Source organism: Camelus bactrianus, chromosome 12 (genome assembly GCF_048773025.1).
Source record: "Camelus bactrianus isolate YW-2024 breed Bactrian camel chromosome 12, ASM4877302v1, whole genome shotgun sequence".
In the NCBI taxonomy this organism is placed as follows: domain Eukaryota; kingdom Metazoa; phylum Chordata; class Mammalia; order Artiodactyla; family Camelidae; genus Camelus; species Camelus bactrianus.
This window is the reverse complement of record NC_133550.1, coordinates 14,005,830-14,025,463: the sequence shown is the minus strand read 5'-3', so window position 1 is coordinate 14,025,463 and position 19,634 is coordinate 14,005,830. Positions and strand designations below refer to the sequence as shown.

General features: G+C 38.3%; 1 protein-coding gene across 1 annotated transcript in view; it reads left to right on the top strand.

Annotated features, from left to right (window-relative positions):
* SP1 (Sp1 transcription factor) overlaps positions 1–12,366 on the top strand; it is a 35,021-nt gene extending 22,655 nt beyond the window's left edge. The window contains exons 4-6 of the mRNA XM_074374772.1: positions 7,834–8,002; positions 9,542–9,741; positions 10,164–12,366. Coding sequence (XP_074230873.1) covers positions 7,834–8,002; positions 9,542–9,741; positions 10,164–10,477 — 683 coding nt within the window. The 3' untranslated portion in view covers positions 10,478–12,366. The remainder of the gene's footprint in view (positions 1–7,833; positions 8,003–9,541; positions 9,742–10,163) is intronic.
* The last annotated feature ends 7,268 nt before the right edge of the window (positions 12,367–19,634 follow it).

Here is a 19,634-nt window from a genome sequence, read left to right as displayed (position 1 = left end):
TATTGTTCTCATACAACATGAAATCTGAAGGTAGTGAATTCAAGGTTGGTGTGGCAACACCAGGTAACAGTAGGAATCCCAGCCCTGTTTACTTTTGCCTTAGTATCTATGGGACAGTTGCCATGCTTGCAAGGCAGCTACTCCACCTTTGGTCATTGTGATCTCTTTCCAGACAATAAAGGAGGAAGCAAGCCTAGTTATTCCCAGTTTATTTAAAGAGCTTTCTTGAAAGTCTTATTCAGCAATTTTATTTTAATACCTGATTGGCCAAGACCTTGATACTTAACTACTACTTATCTGCAAGGGAATCTGGGAAGGAGAATATTTTTAACCTGGGCACCGTTACCCTGAACAAAATTCAGGTGGCTTTTAGGTAGAAAAAATGAAAACTGGGAACAAGAATTAGTAACTCCCATTAGCACTAGCACATACTGAAAACAGCACACATAGAGAGTGAGGAATCCACCGAATTATCTTCCTGTATCTCCCTCCTGAAAACAGAGTATGCTGATACCATGCACTTTTTAATATGATGTGATAAGAAGGGCATTTCACTTATTTGGTATTCTTTAAAACCCATAACTCCAGTCTGATGAGAAAACATCCGACAAATCAAAATTGACGGACATTCTATAAGATACCAGCCAGTATTCTTCAAAGTTGTCAAGGTCATGAAAGACTGGGACACTGTCACAGATGGGGGGAGCCTAAGGAGACATGACAACTAAGTGCAGTGTGGTATCCTGGATGGGATCCTGGAAGAGAATAAGAACATTAGTGAAAAAATTGGTGAAATCTGAAGAAAGTTTGTCATTTAGTTATCAGTGTTACATCAATATTAATTTATTGGTTTTGACTAATATACCTTGCTTATGTAAGATGTTAATATTAAGAGAAGCTGGATGAAGAATATACAAGAACTTTCTGAATCTTTGTAATTTTTCTATTAATCTAAAATTGTTCCAGAACAAAAAATTAAAATAGCTAGAGAAACTAGGACAGCAAAACCAAAAAGTCTACAATGAAAGCTTATATGTACAATGAACTATAAAATGATGGGAACAAGCTATAAGATCTATGATTATTGGCATTTGGGAAGGGAAGGAAGCAGAGGGAAGGCAACGGGGCTTCTGATGGCCCTGAGAACAGAATAACCTCTAAATCACAAGCAGGTATTCACTGAAGAAACATCTAGAATAGTAACTGAAAATAGGAAGGAGTTCTGCCCTTACAGGTTGAGTACAAGGGAATGGAGATAAAGTCTGACAACTTTGAAATTAACAAACTGAAGTTCTAATGCATAGCAAACTGAGGAGAAACTTCTAGGAGTAGAATACACTTTGAGCAAGACAGGGACAAAGAAAAGGACATGATAAAAGAGAACAAGCAGAGGGGTAGAAAGAATCAGTTGTGTGTTTCTTGTTTTGTGTCTTAAAATCTCTGAAACCATGAAACTTAAAAAAACCATCCTAGTTCCTACCCCTCCTTCCAGAATTTAAGAAAAACTCATTTAACTTTAAAAAATGAGTTTGATTCCATATAAAGTTACAATTATCAAAAGACAGCGATAGCAACAATGGAAAGAAGCAGAAAAACTTCCTAAGGCAATGAAAGGATCCTGGAAAGACATGTCCACCAAACAGATGAAAATTCAAAATAAGCTAATTTAGGAAATGATAGAAGTTATGAGAGAAAATATAAATTCAAATTAGAAAAATCTCAGAATTGAGGTGATTGGCGAAATGGAGAATTTGAAAAGAAGTGCTGGACCACACAAAAAGAATTAGGAATAAGAGAAAAAAATCATTTCAGAAATAAAGATGATAATAAAAGGAACATAAATAATAAGGACAACAGATAATGACTCAATAAAGTAAAAGCAAAGTAAAACAAAATCAAATTTTTATATGTAATAGAGGGAAGCATTTAAAAGAACCCCCCCCCTCCAAAAAAAGAGAGAGAGATAAAGGGGACTGGGGGAAAAATGATACGAAAAATAGGCAAAGAAGAACCAACATTCATGTAAACAGAGTTCCCGAGGGAGAAAACAACCTAAGCCATGGGACAGAAAGAAAACTTTCCCAAAATGTGCCTGGGGAAATCAACCCAGAATGGCCAACACCGAGACATAATCTAGTAAAACTGATGGACACTAAAGAAAAAAATCATTTGGGCATCCCAGCAGAAAAAGACCTAATCACTTATACAGGAAAGAAGTGGATTTTCACTAGACTTTTTGACAGCATGTTTAGTGTTGGGATGTAGTCAATTAACATTTAAGCGAATCAAGTAAATAAAACAAGAACCAAGAATTTTCTGTCCAGACAAATAGACTTCCGAGTATAAAGACCACAGACAATTCAATACTAACATGTGAGAATTCAGGATATAGTGTTCACATGATCTCTTCCTATGGAATCTACAAGAGCTTCAAATAACTAAAATGACTAGAGAACCAGATAATGGGAACCAAATACTAATTTCTCATTTAAAAAAAAAAACTAGGAATATTTGAATAGCTGATTCTAGATCTGGAGCAGGAAATTAACATCATACATGGGATATCTTGTCAAAGAACAAAGGAGCCAATTTGATGTTTCTGTGGCCAAATGTTAGAATAGCTTGAGCATCATTAAGGATAGTAAGTGCAATGAATGGATTGAAGCATCAAATACGTTTAAATCCACGAATTCATATGGATGCAAAAAAGACAGACTGCAGAGGGCTTGAGAGAGCTACTTGAGGTGGTATAAATATTCTGTATCTTGCTTGTAGTAGTGTTTACACTGCTTACTATATATATTTGTCTAAAGCATGGTTTCTCAACCTTGACACCATTGACATTTTGAACCAGGTAATTCTTTGTTTTGGGGAGGAGCGAGCTGTCCTATGCATTATAGAATATTTAGCAGCACTAGATGCCAGACATGACAATCAAAAATGTCTCCATATAGTGTCAGATGTCTCCTGGGGAGTATAAAGGCTCCAGTTTGAGAACCCTGGTCTAAATTTACTAAAAGGGTGAATTTCTTTTTTTTAATTGACGTATAGTTGATTTACAATGGTACGTTAGTTTCTGGTATACAGCATAGTTATTCAGTTTAAATATATATATATATTTATATTTATATATTCTTCATTCTTTTTCATTATAGGTTATTACAAACTATTGAATATAGTTCCCTGTGCTTTAGAGTAGGACCTTGTTGTTTTATCTTTTCTGTATGTAGTAGTTTGTATCTGCTAACCCCAGACTCCTAATTTATACTCACTCTTCCCCTTTCTATGTCTGTAAGTCTGTCTCTGGTTTGTAAATAAGTTCATTTGTGTCTTTTTTTTTTCCAAGATTCCACATATAAGTGATATCATATGATACTTGTCTTTCTCTGTCTGACTTATTTCACTTAGTATGATAATCTCTAGGTCTATCCATGTCACTGCAAATGGCATTATTTCATTCTTTTTATGGCTTAGCAATATTCCACTGTATAAATACACCACAACTTCTTTATCCAGTCATCTGTCGATGAACATTTAGGTTGCTTCCATTTCTTGGCTATTATAAGTAGTGCTGCTGTGAACGTTGGGGTGCATGTATCTTTTTTGAATTGGAGTTTTCTCTGGATATATGCCCAGGAGTGGGATTGCTGGGTCATATGGTAAGTCTGTTTTTAGTTTTTTAACTAGTTTTCCATAGTGACTGCACCAAATTACATTGTAAAAGGGTAAAATTTTTATTGTATGTAAATTATATCAAAAAACTTCATTTTTAAGAAAAGAAAAATTCATTGGCAATTTTTTAAGAAGTCTAGGAAACCAACTCATTATTTTAAAACCTAGTAATTGACAGAATCAAGCATTTATCCTGTCTCTCCTACATTAAACTGTACCTCAAGAGCACATAGATGGTCAATATAGAGATAGATTTGTGGGCCATTATATGTATATATCACTCCCAGTTGTCAGTTTCTATGCCATTAAAAGTACGATACTTCCTTTCCTTTTTCTTTAAGTTGCTGCCTCTAATTCACTTTGTTTGAAGTTTATTTTTTTATTTTTGGTGGGGGGAGGTAATTAGATTTATTTAGTGTTTATTTATTCTTAGAGGAGATACTGGGGATTGAACCCAGGACCTCATCTCATGCATGCTAAGCATGCGCTCTACCATTTGAGCTAAACCCTCCCTGCTAATTCAGTTTGTTTGGACTGGGAAACTAGAACAAGAATATTATTATTACTTAAAAATACAAAATACTATGTATTATTAATTATCTATTTCTGTTAATAGAGATGTTTTTATTTCTTGATTTGGGGCCATATTCTAGATACTCTGTTCCTCATGCGTAAGTGATGTTACCAGTACTCCAGTTCGGCATGGCTGAAAACACACTTTGTGATCTGAGATATACTTCCTTGAATTAAATCTGTTGTGTAAAATGAAACACATTCAGAAAACCCAGTGTGTGCTTAATATATATAGATACAGTTTTAAAATTCAGTCTTACTGTATTAATACTTAATTAATGTTAACACAGTGTTTCCAGAATCATTTCAGAAAGCAGATGAATAGGGAAGTGTATGGAAACCACTCTTTTGAAAATTATTGAGGAGGTTATTTCATCTTATTTTAGTATTACCCAAGTCTTTTCTCAGAGAAGAATAGGATGTTTGACTTACCATGTGGTGGTCTTGAAAGTTCATGACTTCAGCACACTTCTTCACTTTGAGGAAACTAAAAAAGTGTGTAACTGCCATGGCTATTTCAGAAACTATTGCTGGAGGCAACCACTGGCTTGGGCAAGACTGTCATTAAACTGTGCCTTTGGTTTATAGTTATTTTCATCATGGTAAGGAAAATCTTTAATTTATTTCATTGCTTAACCAGTGCCACATTTTAAGATAAAACTGTTCTTTTTCTAAAACTGTTATTAAAACAGGCTGGAAACGGATTCTGGTCTGATGTTGATGCTTTTTTGATGTTTTATCCCTCCTTTTTGTTAAATGAAATTGAGAATTGTTCATTTTCTCTAATCCCATTCTCAGTTTTCATATTTAAGAAAAAAATTTGAAAGCATTGTAGGGGTCCAGGAGGATATTAATGTTGACTGTCCATTCTGTAAGAATTTAAAAGAGGGTTTGAGATTCAGTTTTGGTAGACTTGATATTTAAGTATTTCTTTGTGTCCCAGTTTACTGAATGATGCCTATCGTGAATGTTATTCCTATGTTCCAATAAAATGGAGAAAGATTTGCCTCTTTCTAGTTGACTGGGACAAGGGAGAACTTTGGGGATTAATTAACTTCTTTAATTTTAATAGAGTTAGATTAGCTTGGAAAATAGATCAAAGAAGATGATTTGCTTGTACGTACCACAGTATTGTCTTCTTTCTAAAGACCTATTAGAGATAATTGGATCTATAGTTTTCATAAATTTCTCTTCTGAAGGTAATTTTGGTAGGTAACCACTGACAATACTAACTAGCATCCTACCTTGTCTGCTATTTGGGCTTATTTTAAAGGATATATTCTCCATCTTCACTAGATGGAGTTTCTACTCAGTAACACATACAATTTTTAAGGCAGAATGATTAAACAAAATATTGTGAAAAAAATACTGTGTATATCTTACTCCATGATTTGGCACTATGGTTTTCCCACAAGATATTTTCCTAATAGTATTAGCTACAGTGTGTTGAATGTTTGCTCTGTGACAGATACTATGCTAAGCACCTTACATGTATTATTTCACTTGTTTTTACAGTAACTTTATGAGATTGATAATATTTCATCCCAGTTTTATTGATGGTGAAATTGATAACTAGAGAAGATCACTGCCAGAAAGCTAATCAAACCATAGTTGCAGGGACAAATATCTAGGTCTGTCTTACTTAAAAACCTGTTCTTAACCCTGTACTCCAGTACTTCCCAGTTTTAGTTCTGCCAGTATCATGAAAATCTCAAACTATTCAAATTAAATTTATGTTAATGCCATAGGCTGGTGCTTAGAAATGGTAGAGTGAGAAAGAAAGCACAAGAAGAGCGGCTTATTGGATATAGTAACTCACAATTATGTTGATGAACTGAAAAGAGTAGAGATTAGCTACAGAGGTAAAGTCAAGAGCGTAGGTTTCTAGATGGTAAGTCTGACCTACCCATTTGTTTAGTTTCGTTCTTTATAAAATAGATAAAACAAAGCAGACCAATTCAACATTCTTCATTTATTGGAATCATAAATGTGGGTAGAGTCATTAACTTACTTACAAGATGCTTTCTTAGGTGAATACTTACTGATAGTAGATGTGAAAGCTTGAGAAGAATGTTATCTATTCCTTTAAAACGTTGCTTTTGTCTATTGTCCTAGACCGGTGCTTAAAAATGTCAAGTGTGACTCATTACCAATTTATAAAATCAATATACTGGGTCATGACCAGCAGAAAGGAAAAAAATTTAAGTAAAGTGTAGGAAATTTCAGAATACATAACTTATCATAAGCATTTTTTGTGAAACTTTTGTTTCAGTTGTGTGTGTATGTACTAGGTCACAATGTCAAGTATATTTTTTACTGTGGGTTGCAAGCTTAAAAAGTTTAAAAAACACTGTCCTAGAGCTTTGTGGCATTTATCGTTTTTAATTTAACCAGGACAGAAATTATAATGAGTTCATATAAATTTATCTTTACAAGCAAATGACATTCAAGTAACATAATAGAATGTACATGGTATTTTCTTCCTTTTTCTAGCATTCTGAAAAGCATCCAGTCCCAAACCAAAACCTTCCTGCGGTGTATTGCTAGCTATACAGAATTAACTTTGACCTCATTTCTTTCCTTTTCTCTTTGTGTCAAAATTTATAGTATACATTCCTGCTATATATTCAGTGCAATTTTTTATTTATTTTAGGAAGTTTCCCCTTTTAGATTTTATATGGTTTTGAGTTTGGAATCTCTGAAAGTTATTTTTAGTCATTTCGATTTGGTTGGTTCCTAGCACTTTAGCTCTGGGAAAGAATAAGAGATTTGTTGTATATCTTTCAGTAACAGTACATGATTTTATCTCATTCTTCTAAAGTATGTGTAGTATTCCATTGCATAATTTTATCATAATTTACTAAACTAGTTCCTCAGTGGTGTACATTTTGATTTTTTTTCAAGTTTTTTTTTTTTTTTTGTTATAAAGCTGCAGGAAACATTATTGTCACACATCTTTGTGTACTCAGTAATATATCCATAGAACATTGCTGATTAATGAAATTACTTTGAAGATGTGCATTTAAATTTTTAGTAACATTGCCAAATTGGCTTTCAAAAAGATTATACTAATTTATCACCACCTGTGTATAAAAATTATCTATTTCCCCATATCCTTGCCAATGCTCGATTAGAGTTTTAACTTTTTGTAATCTGGTAGGTGAAAAATTATAAAAAGTCCATTATAAATAAGTAGAGTTGCGTTTTAAAAATTGAGTGAGAATGGGGGAGAGGGTATAGCTCAAGTGGTAGAGCGCATGCTTAGCATGCATGAGGTCCTGGGTTCAATCCCCAGTACCTACTCTAAAAATAAAAGAAAGAAACAAACAAACCAACCAACCTAATTATCCCCCCAAAAAAAACCAAAATAAATAAAAATTGAGTGAGAATGAACGTGTTTTCGTATACTTACTTGCTCTTTGTCTCTTCAGTGCCAATTCTTGAGATTTCAAGTATGGACAGTATCACTGAATGTGGTTTCAAAGCTTGAAGAAATAGTATTGTAGGAGTAAGTTGTCACTGAGATACTTGGGGCTGTGATGACCTCCCCTACTCCCCACCTTGACCCCTTTACTCTCTTAATTTCAGGTGATCATGGAGCTCAGCTTGGTCTCCATGGGGCTGGTGGTGATGGAATACATGATGATCCAGCAGGCGGAGAGGAAGGAGAGAACAGCCCAGATCCCCAACCCCAAGCTGGTCGGAGGACCCGGCGGGAGGCATGCACATGCCCCTACTGTAAAGACAGTGAAGGAAGGTAAGTTGACCCAGCCAATTTCTTAAGAGTATAAAGAAGAAAAATTAATAGATCTAGAGGTAAAAAGAAAAGGATTTTTTTTTTAACTTTTAAGACTTAGCGGTGTTGCAGAGGGATCAGAGATAGTACAATACGTTTGATTAGGTTATATAGGGTGTTGGTTCCAGCTCTGATCCTTTTCATCAACTTTTAAGACCTTGGGCCTTCATAGGTGCCTGCTTTCTCCTAGAGATTAAGAAGTCAGATGGAGCCAACAGGTCAAATAATTGTTACCATATGTCTGTTTTGAGATGGTTTTAATAAGGTAGCTTGTAAAACAACCTTGTAAAGAAAAAGAAACATGTCTACTGTAGTGATTTTTTTTTACAGTGGCTGTATGAAAATCATGAGTTTTCCAGAATCTTATTTTCCCTCAAAATAGATAAAAGTGCTTATTCCAGGTAGAAAATGCTTCTGTCAGGGAATGTAATATGTTCTATGGAACAGAGTTCTGACAGAGCTTCTCCTTGGGATACCAGCTATTCAGTATTATCTCTGGAGAGTTCCAAGTTACATTCTTTTCCTTCAAGTCACTGCTCTTGACAGAGGATAGAAAGTCCCATAGTTTTTTAAATGCCTTTGAAAAAATCTGTTAAAATTTTGTCTCATTAAAAATAAGCACAAAAATAAGAAAAGTACCAAAGCAAAATAATTTGAACTCTTTGTAGGTTACCCTACTTTGCAGGAAAAACCTAAATTAAAAGCACTGAGTACAATAGAGTTTCCCTCTAACAAAGCTTAAAGTGGATTTAAATTTTTGAAGGAAATTGTCTGATTTCCACCTAAGTGTGATTTCATTTCTGTTGTTTTTTTTTCCCATCTGCTAATATGGGCTGTTAAAACCCAAGAAAAATCCCTCTTGGGAATCTCCCCAGGGCCCACTAATGGGTCACACATGGTACAAATTGGTTTGGGAAAAATATTTAGGATTTGTTTCATACAGGGAATATTTTCTTACATATCTTGAATTATAGTTAGCATCCTTATTTCTCTTTTAACTTTTATACAACCCATCTTTCTCTAAGACTGAAGTCTGATAATTGCTCTATCTTTTCAGCTTTTAATCTTCACGGTTTGGCTCTTGACCTTTATTCAAGGAGAAAAGTTCTATAGTTGTAAAACATGTTTTCTTTAAAGTTCTTCACCAAGTGCTTAAATGGAGAGACCCTTGGTTCATTAAGTAAGTTCCCAGCCAAAAACTCACCATATCACCACCTTCACAGTAGTGAATGGAAAATGCTTGTATTGAATCTTAAACTCCCAGAAGAATACAAGAAAATGCCTTACAGATTTCACAGGTCATCGTGAGAATGAATATCTCTTCATATATCAAACATCAGATTGACTAAAGATTTTGATACTTTTGATACTAAAGAGAAAGCTCTTTTAAAAACAAAAGTTTGGTTAGTTTTGAGTGGGTCTAGTAATTACTATGGATAATGTGATTCTTTACTTTTTGCCTCTAGAATGAATGATGAATAGTTGTGTTCTCACTTTCAGGGGCTCTGGGGATCCTGGCAAAAAGAAACAGCACATTTGCCACATGCAAGGTTGTGGCAAAGTATATGGCAAGACCTCACACCTGCGGGCACACTTGCGCTGGCATACAGGCGAGAGGCCATTCATGTGTACCTGGTCATACTGTGGGAAACGCTTCACTCGTTCAGATGAGTTACAGAGGCACAAACGCACGCACACAGGTAAGTAGAAAGTTGGGGAAGAGAGGGGTAGTAATAGACCAGAATGGGAAGACACAAAATATACTTAAGAAATAACTAAAATTTCCGAGCAACTTGCATTTGATACTGAATGTATGGATCACAAATGGAATTGGAGTTAATCTGGAAAACCTTAAAGAAGGAAGGAGCCAGCTTCTGAGTGGGATTTTTAAGGTCTTGCCTTACTTTTTCTGCTATATTCCTTCCTTTCTGAATATTCCCCAACCTTTCCCTATTTTTTGTCCCTCCAAAAACCAAAGGTACTCATTAGATTTTTCTTGTTTTTATTCACTTTCTAAGACTAGCCTTATCCGCCTTATGTATTTTGAAAGTAATGAATTGGATAAGGGACCCCTACTTCCTGAGATGTCAGTTTCTTATTTTCCTTCTCTTCCTTTACCTAGGTGAGAAGAAATTTGCCTGCCCTGAGTGTCCCAAGCGCTTCATGAGGAGTGACCACCTGTCAAAGCATATTAAGACCCACCAGAATAAGAAGGGAGGCCCAAGTGTAGCCCTAAGTGTGGGCACTTTGCCCCTGGACAGTGGGGCAGGCTCAGAAGGCAGCGGCACTGCCACCCCTTCGGCCCTTATTACCACCAACATGGTAGCCATGGAGGCCATCTGTCCAGAGGGTATTGCCCGTCTTGCCAACAGTGGCATCAACGTCATGCAGGTGGCGGATCTGCAGTCCATTAATATCAGTGGCAATGGCTTCTGAAATCAGGCACCCCGGGGTAGAGACATATGGGCCATACTCATCAACCCTGGGATGCAAGGTAGCATGGGTCCAAAAGACATGTGGGAGAGAGAGCCATGAGGCATTGAAAATGCATGGCAGTGGGAAGAATTGGGGGAGGGATACCAGAGAAGAGATGGGGTCCTGGCACCCCCTGTATCATCAGTACCTCTTTGAAGTGGGAAACATTAGTGAAAATTCTGTTGGTGCCACCCTTTGACGAGCATTTGTTTGACCCCAGTTTCTTAACACTTCTTACCCCAGCCTCCCCTTCCTGCATTTTCCCTTACCAGCTCCCCCATGATGGATCCCCCCCGTTTCCTAAAGCCATTATGCCTTGATAAATATATATGATCATTGAAATACTTTTTAACAAAAAACAGATTCTATATTATATATATATATATAAAAGATATATAGATATGCATTTGCAGGGGTTGGCTGGGAGGAGGAAGGAGACCATTCTGTGACCAAAATACCTTGGTCATTTTTTTTTTTTATATTGCCTTATTTCCTTATGGCTGAGCCTTGTTGTGACACATCAAGATTTTCTATAGATGTTGTCTTGGCTTCCCACCAGATTAAGCATTTATATGCTCTGCTTTTAGTTTATATATACATACATAATATTTTCCTTTCTTAATATTGTCTTTTAATTTGGGATCAGCTTCTTGTGCTCCTTTCCTGACTCAACCATTTCTGTCTCCCCTTCTCTCCCCTGATCATTCATGTTTTGTTTTTGGTAGTGGTCCCTGGATGAGGCACTTCTGTCATTCTTTTAAGTCCTTAGTCCCAGCAACAGAATGGAGAAGCCTTGAAGCTCAGGCGGATGCCTGAGGTAGCTGTGAAGAGAGTGTTCAAAATACTACTGACGCAGGCACCCTCTTGGCGCTGGAGAGTCCAAGGCACCTCTCTTCATTAGCTCCTCTGAGCATCAAGAATCAGAAGTCTTTCTGTGGAATTGTACAAGAGGCCCTTTGAAGGTCATAATCTGGGATCAGTTTGTATAAACCGTGAATGGTCAAATAATAGATAGGGGCTTTCAGTAGGAAAAATGATGTGCTCAGAAGCGGAAGTGACTCAAGTAGTCCAGTTCAGGAGTTTGTGAAGTATTTGGACCTTTGTACAACTGTCTTCCAAGGTAGCGCTAAGTTTTGATGTGTGGGCTTCTGAGTTCACATTCTGAAAGGAGATACAATTCCTCTTTTGAACATCCCCAATAGTTTCTTTCCCATTATGTTATTAAGGAGCATCATCCAACGAGCCTATTCTGAGTTTCCAGTCTGCAGAACTCCAGAGCATGTCCTAGTGGCAAGGCAGTGGTTCTTTGATCTTTTCCCTTAACGCTTCCTCGGATGGTTCCTACGGGAAAAGGAAGCACACACGATCATGAGGATGATAGCCCAGAACAAAAGGAAATCTTGTCTTACCACTGTGGTTTATAGGAGAGATCAGGAAAAACCATCCTGCTTTCTCCATGGCCTGATTCCTGAAGAGACTGATCCAAAAATTATAGCGGCAGGGAACTCTTAGTGCATTTGGCACTGAGATTTAAATGCAGCCAGAGTTGTCCTCAAGGCCCAGCCATTAAAACATGTCTCTCTCGACATTCTGGTATCTTGTCAGAGAGCTTTTCACTGTGAGGAAGTGTGGAAATGGCTGTGTGTATGTGTGTAATCTGTTAGGTTGGGGATAGGTTTTCTGTTAGCCAATACTATAAGAGACCTGCAATAAAAAATTACCCTGATCTGATAGAAAGTGAAGTGTTTGTGTATGACTGTGTGTGAGTGTGTTTGTGCCTGTATATATCTACACACAGATGAGAAATTATATTTGAAATTGTTGGAAAATAAATCAAATTCAGATCAAAATGCCTTTCAGGCCCATTACCTAGAAATCTATCTTAAAACCTGGGTATGTTCCTGAGGTCATTTCTTTGCTTGTGCTAAATTAGTTACAATTATGAACGGGGGATATTCTACTGCACTTTTAAAAGAAGAAACTATTTTTGTGTTTGAAAGTGAAACCAACATCCAGATCTAGTTCCTTTCATAAATCTTTTTACCTTGACTACAAATAGATGATGCTATGATTCTACTATATATTTTATATAAAATCTATCCAAATTAGGGTTTGGGTAAGTTTGTGTTGTTTAATCTGTAATACAATAACTGTTAATATTCTAAACAAAAGTTCCCTCCATTTGGTCCTTTCTCTGCAGACTCAGTACTATTTTTAACACTCAGGAACTATTGCAAGGAACTTTCTCCACATCAAATTCTAGTAATACTGAAGTAAAAGTCATTGATGCCCAGCCACTTACCACACCCTTTATTCCCACTGAAAGGCAGATCTCAGAACCTGTTATTTTATGTCTGTAATCATGTATAGGCATCTTCTGGAGGAAAGGGGCAGGATAACTCACTGGAGTGTGCAGTATTTAGCTAGAGCATTTCAAGGAATGAAATCATCCCCAGTATGAAATTATTAGATATAAACTAGCTTAGTGATGCTGAGGTCTACAAGCTTTTAAAAGATTATTTGATGATGTTTTTCTCTGGGATGGAATGCTGATTTACCCTCAACTCCATTTATTAGTATGAGAGAATTTATATCCAGTTCTTTCCACTTGATCTGTTTCCTTCTCACTAAGGAAGCTCCAGATCCAGTATCTTGTTTGGCCCTACAACTAAAGCAGCTTCTGCTTTGGTCTCCCAGCAGCAGTAAGCCACTCAGTCTTTTCCACTGGAAGTTAGGAGCCTACATTCCTTGAGTCAGGAGGTTATTGCTGAAAATCCCTTTCCCTGAACTTTTTGCCAGAAGTTAATGTAACTGACAGGCATATTGATTCTAAATTTTTTTTCATGAGTTGCTTTTTTATTTAATTTTTTAATGACCAAACCTTGCAGGGTCCGGGATGCCCAGAGGAGTGGTAATATTCCTTTGTCCTTTCAGGTTGCCCATCCACATTCACTGCTTATCATTTGACTGTCTCGCTTTTTACCCAGAGCAGTAACAGCCCACACCATCTTCCTTCAGGGACCTCCCAGCTAGCACCCTGTTTGTGGGTGCTATGCAGAATGCAATTTAATGGACATTTCTCAGCCTGGTTCAGAATAAATAGAACTCTTGATCCCAGGAAGTATAGACTGAAGTGTGGGGTAAAGATTATGTTTGGGGGAGGGTTAGAGACAAAAGCTGTAAATTACTATGGCTGATTGATTTATTTCTACTATATACATATATATATTTTTTGCTTTTGTATATCCTATATAGGAAACTAAGCATTGTATTTTTTTTAACAAATCTGAGAAAGCACTATGAACTGCAGATGTTTGACTTTCAGAATATATTTTGTATTGTTAATATCTTCACATTATGTGAATACTGGAAGCTGCAGATCTTTGCTAGGACGCAATAAATTTATATACTTTTTGAGGGGTTCTTCTAGGGGTGTTAATCAGGCCCCTGTTATGCTTTGGGGGAGCCCTGGTGCTACTTGCTTAAAGTTTTCATTCAATTGTGAGTACCCTGATGCCTTTTGGACCTTCGGATCAGATCAAAGGAGTTCTGATCCAGGTACCAAGGAAATGAGGATAGTCTAGCTGCCTCAAGTGAGGGGCCCTTTGCAGAGCTTTCCTCCCCCCTATTCAAAGCTGGGTAGCCTCTTGGAGTTGGGAGGAGAAATGTGAAATCTCAGAGTTTCATCTCCCTTAGAAGAAAGCCAGTAACTTATGTGCAAGGATGAAAGGTGACAGCAGTAGCTTTGGGGAAAGGGAGGAGGATATGGCACTTCTCCAGCCCCGGAAAACATTGCTTTTGAAAACTGCTGATAAAATATGGGTAGATAATTACTTTTGTTTGGGAGCCTGTGCTCTCTCTGGTGCCTCCCTTGGCTCTACTCCTGGGGTACAGACCTCACCGAGGAGGATGAGCAGACCAGCTTTGAGGCTGACCTGTTTCTTTTCTTTGTCTGCCTTCCCTAAACACCAGCCCTCAGGAGGACATTAAGCAGCCTTAAGCTTAAATTCCTACTCTTTCGGATTTAGCTCACTTGCCTTAGATTGGAGTCTGGGAAAGGGAAAAAATGGGAGTCCCTGGCTTCATTCCCCTCCTAGGTCTTCTCCAATTTGACTTCCCCAAACCCAAAGAGATTTCCTCCTCAACATTCACGATAAATGAGTATTTTGTCCCATTTTCCCCTTTCCTCATTATCAAACAACCCCAGACTTGTCCCAGCTAAGCAAGAAGAGGTGTGGTAATCTGTCCCTCAGCTCCCTTCAGTGTCTGAGAAAACACATAACAAATGGGTTTAAGCTGAGGCTGCCAATGGTGAGGACCTTGTTGATACCTCTCCTGGTGTGTGTATTTTCCTCTCGCTCACCCTTCAGGAATTACAGTGTGCCTTCTCCACAGAGAAATGGGATTCTCTAGCCAGCCCCCCCACTTTCCCAGCACCTGCTCTTGAACAGTGTGCTCAAGGGCAAGTCTTCATGTTTCTGATCACCCCTTTCTCCCAGTGGCATCCCTTAGCTCTCACCTGGAGTCTGGGGCACAAAGACTTTGGGGAAAGATGGGGAAATATGCTGAGACTGACCTGAGGAGACCCCTTCTACACACACCAATGGCAGCTGCCCCAGGGCCTGCTTACTCTTCCCGAGTTTGTCATCCTCTGGGAGAGAGGAGCAGTTCTCCAGTCTCTGGTGCCTAAAACAAGTTTATTTTTCTCTTTTAACACTGGCAATAACCAGTCTCCATACCACTGTTGCCTTTTTAAACCTCTTAATAATCTCATGCTGTGTTTGTTGTTGGTTCCAATCCAATTATCACCAGGGCTGTGTGGGGAAATACTTTTAAATGCTCTCATCTTTCTTGCTCTTCCCCCCCCCCCCCATCTTGTGTATGTATGATGCTAATCTCTTGTCTTAGTTTCTTCCTGCTCTTTTGTATCTTCCTTTCTTCCTCTCCCTCTACCTTTTGTCTCTGGGTGTTTGGGGGCTTTTTTTTTTTTTCTTCCTTTTTGTACAAAGATTAGTTTCAATGTAGTCTGTAGCTCCTTTGTAAACCAATTAAAAAAAAGTTTTTTTTTTAATAAAAAGCCATGTCTCTGGTGTGTTGAGATGGTTGGGAATGGGGAGAATATGGTTATAACTTCATATACTGAACCCAACAAAGGTTTCCAGCCTCATACATATGTTACATACATATTAATCAGCACAGTTGTCCTGCGCTTCACTCCCAGGTAAACAGTTTCAAGACCAGATTAATGTGCCACAACTACATAGAAATGTGGAGGACCCAGAGAAACAGGGGCACCCCCAGCCTTTTTTTTTTTTTAATAAGGTTTTTAGTTTAAAATATGTTTAAATTCAAAGGAAAAATGCAAAGATAGTACAGAGGGTTTCCATATGCCCCTTCCCCAGTTTTCTCTGTTAACAGTTTTATGATATGTTGTCAAAACTAAGAAACTGACACTAGTATATTACTGTAGCTAAACCCCAGGCTTTATGGGCTTCATCCACTGATGTCCTTTTTCTGTTCCAGGGTCTATTTCAGGATACCCACATTGCATTTAGTTGATATGTCTCCCTAGTTTCCTCTGTGACAGATTTTTAGTCTTTTCTTGTTCTTCATGACCTTATCAGTCTTTGGAAGTATTGGCCAGGGGTCCTGTAGAATGTCCCCCAATCTGAATTTGTCTGATGTTTTTCTCATTATTAGACTGAGCTTACAGGTTTTTGGGGGAAAAAAATACCACACAGGTAAAATCCCCCTCTCATCACATCCTGTCGAGGGGTCTGTGATAGCCACATGACATTGCTGATGACAAAACCTTCAGCACCTGATTAAGGTAGTTTGCCAGGTTCCTCCACTGTTGCTCTTTCCCTGTTCTTTGGAATTTGGTAAGTCTAGCCCACCCTTAATGGGGTTGATGGAAATTAAGCTTCTGTGAGGAAAGTGTCTCTTCTCCATTCATTTACATTAGTGGTGACTCATGTATATTTATTTTATGGTTGGGTTATAATCCAGCTCTATTTTTGTTGCTCAGATTGTCCCAACTTTGGACATTGGGAGAGCTTTCAAGTTGGCTCCTGTGTTCCTTTGATATGTCTACATCCTTTTATTTTTTTGAGCACTTTCTTACTTTCTGATACATATACTATATTTTCCCTACCCCAGCCTTGTAACAGCCAGGTCTCTAAGAGCCTTTGTTCTTTTAATTGAAGAATGGTATTTAGAAACCAAGATCTAGCTCCAACATGTTTTACGTTCAGTTAATAACAGCCTCTGTCTAAAATGATTGAATCTGGATTGTGGCCCTTTCTGAAAATGAAATCACTCTGACAGCCTTTCCAATTTCCCATCAGCCTATGGCTTTCTTCCCTTCCTACCTATCCAGGAATCCTTGGTTGATTGTACTATAACTACCAGCATTCTTGATTATTTTGGCTCATTTGACTCCCTGTGTCGGCTTTGTCAGTCACTCAGTCATTTGATTTCCTTATGTAGCCATTAACAATATAACATTTTAATACTTGACTTTACTGGAGGGTTTTTGTTTTCTGGGGAGGGTTGTTTATTTTGGGGCTTTGCAGCCTTAAGTGGGCCTTTAATAGTTCTGTCATCTATTCAGTCAGTAAACATTTATTGAGCCCTTACTATGTGCTAGGTTGAGCATAAAAAAATGAAATAAGAGAGACCCTGCTATCAAGTACTTCATAGTCTGGTGAGTGAAACATACCATTTTTCCCAATCCTGACCCCATTTTTTTTGGCAGATGATTTACATCCTATTTCATAGAGAAAGTGGAAGCATCAATTTCTTCAAACTTTCCTCTGTTCTCTCTAACAAATATCTATGTATTCATCAATACCAGTTTACCTCCTCTCTTCTTAGGAGAGAAGTAGTATTTTTCTTTTGCAAAGCCAATCCTGCCACTTGTTCTCTTAACCTCATTTTCTTTGACTTCTTTTTGTTCTTTGTTTGAATAGTATTTTCTCCTTTCATCTTCAGTCTCTCCTGGGTTCCCTTGTGTCAGCCTATAAGCGTGTTAAAAGATCCCACCTCACCTTTTGAAAAACCTTTCTCTTCAAGCTACTGATCTAGTTGTTTCCATTTCCAAAGTTAGTGAAAGTAGTTTACATTCCATTTTTCTCTTTTTTTCACCCCTCAGGTCACTTTGTTCAGCAACCCACTGTTTATCAAAGTGTTTCTTATCGACACCAGCACCCTGGTTGCCTAAATACTGGTGTTCCCTGTCCTGTGTCCTTTCCTTACTCTGCCTTTCACCCCTAAACAAGTGGCATCCACTCTTTAGCTATTACATGTATGTTGGTGACTCCCAAATCCACACCTCTCACTTTTCTTTCAACCTGGCAGCCTGCTCAGTGGACAGTTTCATCTGGATGTCCCACAGATCACTCGAAATCAACCTGTAAGAAAGGGAAACCATCCTTTGTGTTCCCCACCTCACTTAAACAGAATTACTACCCCTCGATCACTTATACTTGAAACCTGAAAATCATCTTTTAACCCTCCCTTTCATCTACCAACATTCATTTGATAACCAATCCTGTCAATATTACCAATACAATGTACCTCAGTTTTTTCCCTCTTTTATTTTTATTTCTACTGTTCTGGTACTCACCCTGGCTACTGCTTAGGTCTTGTAACTGATCTCCCTGCTTCCAGTCTCCCTGAGCCCCAGGCATCTATCTTCCACATTGCCACCAGACCCCTGCCTAAAATCCTTTGCTTTTAGGAAGAGTCTAACATTTCCAATCTGGTTCCAGTCTATCTCTGGGGTGATTTTCTGCTTCATATCTCATACCCCTTTCTTCTGCTTACCCCCATCCCCCCACCCCAGCTGCAACACACACACTCTGTGTTTATACCTTTATTCTTGCTGTTCCCTTGGCCTGTGATAATCACCCTCCTATTTGTTTTCAGTGTGTTTACCTTTGAATTTAAATACTGCTTTCTCTGTGAAAAAGGGAAAAGTGCCTCTGGGCACTTGTCTTCTACACTCTGGACAGAATTAGCTTATTTGATCTTTCTGCTTATATAGCTCCTTGCTCATACCCCTAGCCTGATACATACTTTCCTCGTTGCTCATTGACATATTTTCCTGCCTTTCTAGACTATGAGTTCTTGGAGGGCAGGAATCACATATTTTTGTAGGTTCAGCACTTAGTGAAATACCTTTCTAAGACTGGGACCTAACAGATACTTTCTGAATTGAATGAATAAACAACTCACTGTAGCTCTGTCGTCAGTGGAGTCAAAGGTAAATTATTGATCCTAATGAGGAGCATTGTGCATGTGGAATCCTGGAAGCCTTTCTTCCTATGCTGAAGTTCTTTCTCAGGACCTTGTTAATCCCCCAGCTGTCAAATTCTTACCCCTTCTCTCACCATCCCAACTCTAAACTTTGACTGCCCCAGAGCAGGTATATTTCCCATAAACCTGGCTGGAATGTTTCTATCTTGAGAGTAGTTATCCAAGGTTTTGGGTGAGGAGACTCTCCCCTCCTTACCTGATCCTTATCTTGCTCTCCTTTGGAGGAGAGTCTCCTGAGACACTCCTGACACAAGAAGCTATTTTACCTTCAACTCCTCCCCTAGTCCCAGACTTACCTGATCTGGGAGCTGGTGAAGGAAGACAGCTGTAACTAAGTACAACATTCCACCTCACTTGCAGGGCTCTGCAGACTCCCAAAAGGGCCCAACTAAGGATGGACACTTATCCATCTGCCTCTAGCCCTGGTCATACCACTCACTGCTGCTCCACACTACTGGAGCTTTTACCCTCTCCTTTCATGCAGGGTCCCCAGGAAAAAGGCTTCAGAATCAAAGGGTATATGTATAGCTCAGTGGTAGGGTGCATGCTTAGCATGCACGAGGTCCTGGGTTCAATCCCCAGTATCTCCATTAAAAAAAAAAAAAGTACTCAGACCCTCATCCCTGATGTAAGCCAGCCTATTCCCAGAAAGGGTTTCCAGGAAGCCACCAGGGGAACAGAAGGCTAGGAAAACAGGGAACCTGTCTCCTTTGACTCTAATTCTCATAGGAGCTAGCTGCTCAGAGGTGTGGAAATGATCACCAATCACTGGTTTCTCATTCTGGCAGTAATCTGGTGG